This window comes from Setaria viridis, chromosome 3, assembly GCF_005286985.2.
Source record: "Setaria viridis chromosome 3, Setaria_viridis_v4.0, whole genome shotgun sequence".
Classification (NCBI taxonomy): Eukaryota; Viridiplantae; Streptophyta; class Magnoliopsida; order Poales; family Poaceae; genus Setaria; species Setaria viridis.
In genome coordinates this window covers 7,322,434-7,329,267 of record NC_048265.2, presented here as the reverse complement: position 1 = coordinate 7,329,267, position 6,834 = coordinate 7,322,434, and the positions used below count along the sequence as shown (strand labels likewise).

General features: G+C 51.1%; 1 protein-coding gene across 1 annotated transcript; it reads left to right on the top strand.

Annotated features, from left to right (window-relative positions):
* The first annotated feature begins 1,125 nt into the window (after window positions 1-1,125).
* On the top strand, window positions 1,126-4,486 carry LOC117847164 (NADP-dependent malic enzyme, chloroplastic). The gene is made up of 9 exons (XM_034728329.2): window positions 1,126-1,362; window positions 1,817-2,164; window positions 2,247-2,418; window positions 2,516-2,611; window positions 2,720-2,791; window positions 2,880-2,963; window positions 3,059-3,157; window positions 3,283-3,330; window positions 3,407-4,486. Exons 1-9 carry the CDS (start codon window positions 1,256-1,258, stop codon window positions 4,109-4,111), a joined length of 1,731 nt encoding a protein of 576 aa, XP_034584220.1. The 5' UTR covers window positions 1,126-1,255; the 3' UTR covers window positions 4,112-4,486.
* Window positions 4,487-6,834: the final 2,348 nt, after the last annotated feature.

Here is a 6,834-nt window from a genome sequence, read left to right as displayed (position 1 = left end):
GAAGAAACGAAAAGCTACTTGTATACACGTAGCGCCAGGTCATCTGCATGCCACTACTAGCTGTTTGGCCACATAACATAACGGAATGTTAGGTGGCCACTTTGGCCGAGTTGAAGTCCACCGATACAGAGCCTCTGCATACCTGACTGCTTCAAGTTTGAACCCAACCCTACACGTCAGGTGAGAAACGTCGTGGGGTTGACCATGGCCGCTGGACTGTTTCCAGGAGATTATCATGGTCAAATCGCTGGAAGAATTCTGTCGGAACTCAACGAATACGCGTAACAATGCTCGTGATACACCGTACTACTAGTTTCTGCATGCAGGTCAAAAGGGAGGACTAACGGTTAAACGGTAGTACTATGTCATTACGAACAGCTGAGCAAGGTACGTAGACACCAAGTCGTTACGTGTCTGGGTCTGCCTGACCTTTCTCTGCACTGGCGCGTGCATCCATGCTGGCTTCGTGCACGCTCGTACGCGCGCGTGCAGCTACGTCGTCGACACTGGAAGATGTTTACTACTGCCTCGCGGTCGCGGCACTAGGATGATCGGAGCACGGTTTGACGCCGTGGCCTGGCCATGCCCTTCATCAATTCTGAAAGCGGATGATCGAGCCAGCGCACTTACTAGCACTCGTATAACCGCTCCTACTAATTAATACGCTAACCAACCGGTTCCTGACTCGCGGCTACGGCACGATGAGAACGCCGTGACGACCGATGGCCGACGGGTACGCCGCGCCGGCGCCAATGGTGAAGACCGAACTCACCGGACCCGAGCGCACCGCGCACCCGGCGGCCGGCGACTCTTCTCCCACCTCCTGACCTCCGCCACCTAACCTTGCCCCTTTCTGGCCGTGGGCAGCTTCCCTCCCTAGTCCGGCAGTCCCCACCACCTTTCCAACCCTTGGCTTTGGGCTTTCCTTTCCTTTCCAACGGGAGGAGGTGGAGGACGCCTCCCTTGGTTCCCTTGGCGCTTACTATTCGCGTCCCCCTCCTCTCCGACCTTTCCTCCCTTTCACACGCGGGCCCCTCCTTCGCCGTGGCAAATCGAGACTAGGACTCGCCCCCGCCGCGTGGGGCCCATGACGCTCGCCCTGCTATAAATGCGCGCCACCGCCGCTCGCTCCTTCCCCGCATCCTTCCACCTGTAACCTGCCTGCCCTCTCAAGTCTCGACCCGCGGTTGGCGCTGGAAAACAGACAGCACGAAACAGAGGAGCACTAGGTAGCTTCGCCCAGGAGATCGTCGATATGTCGTCGGAGATGGAGATGGCCGGCGGCGGCGTCGAGGACGCGTACGGCGAGGACCGCGCCACCGAGGAGCAGCTCGTCACGCCGTGGGCCTTCTCCGTCGCCAGGTCAGTAGTCGGATCGCCCATGCATCCTGCATATGCCTCACGCCCGTCGTTTCGATTCCTCTGAATCTCCTTTTCCTGCCATGATCCTGTCTGTGTGTGCCTCCTGGTGCACTGTTCGTTTGTTGCGCGAGACCAGATCGTCCGGTCGATCTCGGCCATGGATGGTTCTGCCACCATCTCCAGCCAGCTTACGTTACCAAACATTCTTCCCCTTCCGGGGACCCTACGTTACGCAACGCGCCTAAAGCCGCCCTTTGTTTTTTCCCCCTTTCCAATCTTCTCCAAACTTTCCTTTTTTTTCCTTTCTTGTTTTATTTTCATCACCTTCTTTGAATCTCTCGATCAACAGCAACGCAGCATCATTCATCATCATCGTGTAAAAGACGACGACGAAATTTACGGGCAATAACAAGCATCTCATTGACCATGCTTCCTTTTCTTCTTCCTCGTGCAGCGGCTACACCCTGCTCCGCGACCCGCGGCACAACAAGGGCCTGGCCTTCTCGGAGGCGGAGCGCGACGCGCACTACCTGCGCGGCCTGCTCCCGCCCGCGCTGGCGTCGCAGGAGCTCCAGGAGAAGAAGATCATGCACAACCTGCGCCAGTACACGGTGCCCCTGCAGCGCTACATCGCCATGATGGACCTGCAGGAGCGCAACGAGCGCCTCTTCTACAAGCTCCTCATCGACAACGTCGAGGAGCTGCTCCCCGTCGTTTACACGCCCACCGTCGGCGAGGCGTGCCAGAAGTACGGCAGCATCTACAGGCGCCCGCAGGGGCTCTACATCAGCCTCAAGGACAAGTAAGATTTCCTGATGGTGCTAGCGCCTCTGTATTCGCGCCGTCTTCGTTGCCTGCTTGCCTGACGGAATGTTTCGTTCCAGGGGCAAGATCCTTGAGGTGCTCAAGAACTGGCCGGAGAGGAGCATCCAGGTCATCGTCGTCACCGACGGCGAGCGCATCCTGGGGCTCGGGGACCTGGGCTGCCAGGGGATGGGGATCCCCGTTGGCAAGCTGTCTCTCTACACCGCCCTCGGAGGCGTTCGCCCATCCGCTGTAAGTGTTCTTCTGTAATGTAATAACAATCGACAAAAAAAGAGATGACGATCCATGACTTATTTTGCTGATGACGGCAAATGGTTTTATGCTGCAGTGCCTGCCGATCACAATCGATGTTGGCACCAACAACGAGACCTTGCTCAACGACGAGTTCTACATTGGCCTCCGCCAAAGACGTGCCACCGGCCAGGTTCGTCGCTGTCCGCACTTTATAATTCTGACGAACACCTGCAATAGGTGACTTGGTGGTCTCTTTTCTGAATTGAGATGTGATTTTCTGTTTTCCGATGATTCACAGGAATACCACGAGCTTCTCGAAGAGTTCATGACCGCCGTCAAGCAAAACTACGGCGAGAAAGTCCTAACCCAGGTCCGTCACAGTGGAACACTTTTAGCTTTTTGTGCCTTTTGGCCTTTCTCTAGGTGCCAGGTCTTCAATCTGTTCCTTTTGACGACAGTTCGAGGACTTTGCCAACCACAATGCTTTTGACTTGCTTGCCAAGTACAGCAAGAGCCATCTCGTGTTCAACGACGATATCCAGGTAGGATTATGCATGCCAAGTTCAGAACAGCCGAACAGGGGCTGTTCTGTCCTCCTCTGTTTCGAGTGTGCTGATATAAAACGATGGGATTGCAGGGAACAGCCTCGGTGGTCCTCGCAGGTCTCTTGGCGGCGCTCAAGGTGGTCGGTGGCACTCTTGCTGACCACACCTACCTGTTCCTTGGTGCCGGCGAGGTCAGTCACGATAATCTTTTATTCCTCATGTTCTGAACAATGCCCTGCTTTTACTGATCGATAATGCACCTATACTTGGCATGCTTTCGCTGGTTCGTTTGATTTCATTGTTTGTCTACTTGCAGGCTGGAACTGGTATTGCTGACCTCATTGCTCTTGAGATGTCAAAACATGTAAGTAACTAATCTCAATGTCCATTAATCCCAAGAAAAAAAATTCCTGATGTGCTGATTGTTTTTTTCCAAACAGTCGGAGACTCCGATCGACGATTGCCGCAAGAAGATCTGGCTTGTGGACTCCAAGGGCCTGATCGTGGAGTCGCGCAAGGAGTCGCTGCAGCACTTCAAGCAGCCGTGGGCGCACGATCACGAGCCCCTCAAGACCCTGCTGGAGGCCGTGGAGTCCATCAAGCCGACGGTGCTGATCGGCACCTCCGGCGTGGGCCGCACCTTCACCAAGGAGGTGGTGGAGGCCATGGCGTCCTTCAACGAGAGGCCCGTCATCTTCGCGCTGTCCAACCCGACGTCGCACTCGGAGTGCACGGCGGAGGAGGCTTACACCTGGTCCCAGGGCCGCGCCGTGTTCGCCAGCGGCAGCCCCTTCGACGCCGTCGAGCACGAAGGCAAGGTGTACGTGCCGGGGCAGTCCAACAACGCCTACATATTCCCTGGGTTCGGCCTCGGCGTGGTCATCTCCGGCGCCATCCGCGTCCACGACGACATGCTGCTGGCGGCGTCGGAGGCGCTGGCGGAGCAGGTCACCGACGAGCACTTCGCCAAGGGGCTCATCTTCCCGCCGTTCACCAACATCCGCACCATCTCGGCGCGCATCGCCGCCAAGGTGGCCGAAAAGGCCTACGAGCTCGGCCTCGCCAGCCGCCTGCCGCGCCCCGACGACCTTGTCAAGTACGCCCAGAGCTGCATGTACACCCCAACCTACCGCAGCTACCGGTAAAGCATAGGTGATGACCATGGCCGGCTGGCGGCCGAGGAGGAAAGGGACGCCATTTTTGCTGCTGGGCCGTCGTGTGAGTTGAGTCAATAAAAGTTGAGCTGAAGCTTGTTGCTGCTGCTAGAGGAGTTTATACCTTGTTTCGTACTGTATTTTTGTGTATCGTATACGGGCCATACGGCATACCAGTATACCACACCATACAGGTCGTCAGTCATTTTTACTTTGTTATTAGTGTGTCAATCACTGGTGTGCGTACCTGATCGAGGTGCTTTTCGTTCATTCTTCTGACAAATTTGTTGAGTCTTGATACTACTTGAAACCAGTGTAAATCAAGAGAAAGACACATTTGATTTGATTGGTGCCAAAGTTCACTCAGTTTCGCCTTGATCGATCTACTTCGGTTTCTTAACAAAGCTACTTGAATCAAATAAAAATCCTACAAAATTCTCACTTGCACCCGCCCATTCTCTGGACCGTTGATTAAAACAGGTCCAACGGCCCAAAGCCTTACTGCTGGGCTCCAAAGTCTAAGCACAGTCTAAATTGGTTCTCGCATCAATGCACAACGAAAACTATCTTTTGACAATTATATATTGCCAAGTACAGGAGCAACGCTGAGTTGAGATTAACCTGTTTTTTGAGATTAACGCTGAGTTGACAATTCAAAATTTCTTTTTTTTTCGTGAATACGCAGGAGAGCTCGTTCATCGTTCAGGTTACGTTACGCAAAAGATGATGAGATGATGAGAACTTCAAATATGCAGTGCACCCTTCAGATGGCATCTTGCAACTTCTCTGTTCTGGAGACGCCAGCTCAGTTGGTTTGGCATTGTCAGAAGCTCTCTATGAGGCAGAGAACTGATCATGATGGAACAGTTGATGTTGCTTTACATGTTTCCTGAAACGGTACATTATTCATGCTTGTACTGCTCCCTCTAGTGATCAGTGATGCATGGGTTTTATTCAATATCCTGTAAATTCAGATGCTTATGCTCAACACTTTCCATGGTGACCCACAGCTTCAAATCATTGCCTACCTTACATCTTAAGGGAACCAGGATGCTGGTTCACTGAACGAGCTTTAATTCCAGGGAAGCATGAAGCATCTGAATTTAGCAAACCGGTGCCTTATGCTGGAGATGGATACACATATATTCTTCAGCAGCCTGACTGTTGTGACAGTGCCACAATCCCATCCTGTTTATTACCCTGTTCCACCAAGTTGTGTAGATTTTCTGCATTTCATGACCCCCATTGATCAAGTAGGTGCATGCGCAACCTAAATGATCAAGTAGGTGCCGGTGACACAGAATGCGGAACGGCGACACAGAATGATCAAGTAGGTGCCGGTGGCGTCGTCATGGGAGGAGGGAACCTGGACGTCTGGAAGAACCTGGCCGTGACATCATCCGCACGCAGCTGCTCGCAACTGAAACCTGTTGATTTCAGGGCTTCAGGCTCTGGTGGTTACGATTATACCAATGATATATAGTTTATGCAACTCCAAAGTCCAAACAGACACTATCCCTGAAGCTTTATATGAAACTGAAGTCATGTCTTGGATTTGGGTGTATTTAGGCTAGGGAGATAGATTTATCTCCAACAATATATGATCGGTAAAGATAATTCACCTGCAATGCTCTATGACATGAGGCTGGAATCTTGTCTTGTGAGAATCATCCAGCTTTATATTCCAATCTTGCAAGCCAAGTGGTTATGAATTGCCGTGAGTAATTGGCTGGTGGATCCGAAATCTTACGTGGTTTGTTTCAGTAGTACCATTCGCTGTTAGCACATCAGTTTAAAGTAAAAAATGTCTATTCCTATATATGAATGAGCTCCTGATTTGATTTCTTATACTGCCAGCCATTGACAGAGCTCTGTGGTGAACGATCCGATCTGCGCAGAATATAAATATGAAATATGAACTACTGTCCTGCATCGATTCTTACTTTACATGGAAAGGATGCTGTCTCTCCTTATCTGGTCCATTTTTAAATGCGATATGTGTGTGGGAATATGCATCGCAAGATGCTTAGGTGCACATATAGAAAAAGAGGTGCAACAATTCTTGCAACTGTCAAGGTAGTGATGTGTTGGCTATGCCACCTCTCACTTCGTGATCAGATTTGTGCTCTGCGGCTAGTGTTTGTTATGCATCTTGCTGTCATGATTCGCCCAGATAAGAACTTTACTGACACTAACCATTTAAACCAATATCCGTCATTTTAATGTCCTGTTCCAGGTTCATATTCTCTTATCACTATCCAGCAGAGATACCTAGAGGTCATTTTCACTGCTCCAATTATACAGTTTATTCCTCTTTTCAGCATTTATCGAAAGCAGTGGATGGGACCAAACAAAATAAAATATATAACTGCAACCGAAAAACCATGGGAGTAGCTACTAGAAAGGAATAAAGTGGGAATTTCCTGCCCACTATGCATCTTCCCCTTTATCATCCAATTCTCCATTTTGGTTTTAGTGTAGCATGGTGATGCCACTATTTATCTTCTTCCTTTTTAGTAGGGTGCCTGCTTCGCCCATTTGATGATTATGCCTCACACCCATTCCTTGTTGTTAGTCTTCTCTGGACAATGTTTCAGGATATGTGAGATGTGGCGAAAAGCAGCAGATAGTTGAGCTCCTTTGGTTCATCTGATGACTGATGACAGATCTGCCTGAGGTGTCCACCTTTATGATCTATTGACGTTGCATCTTAG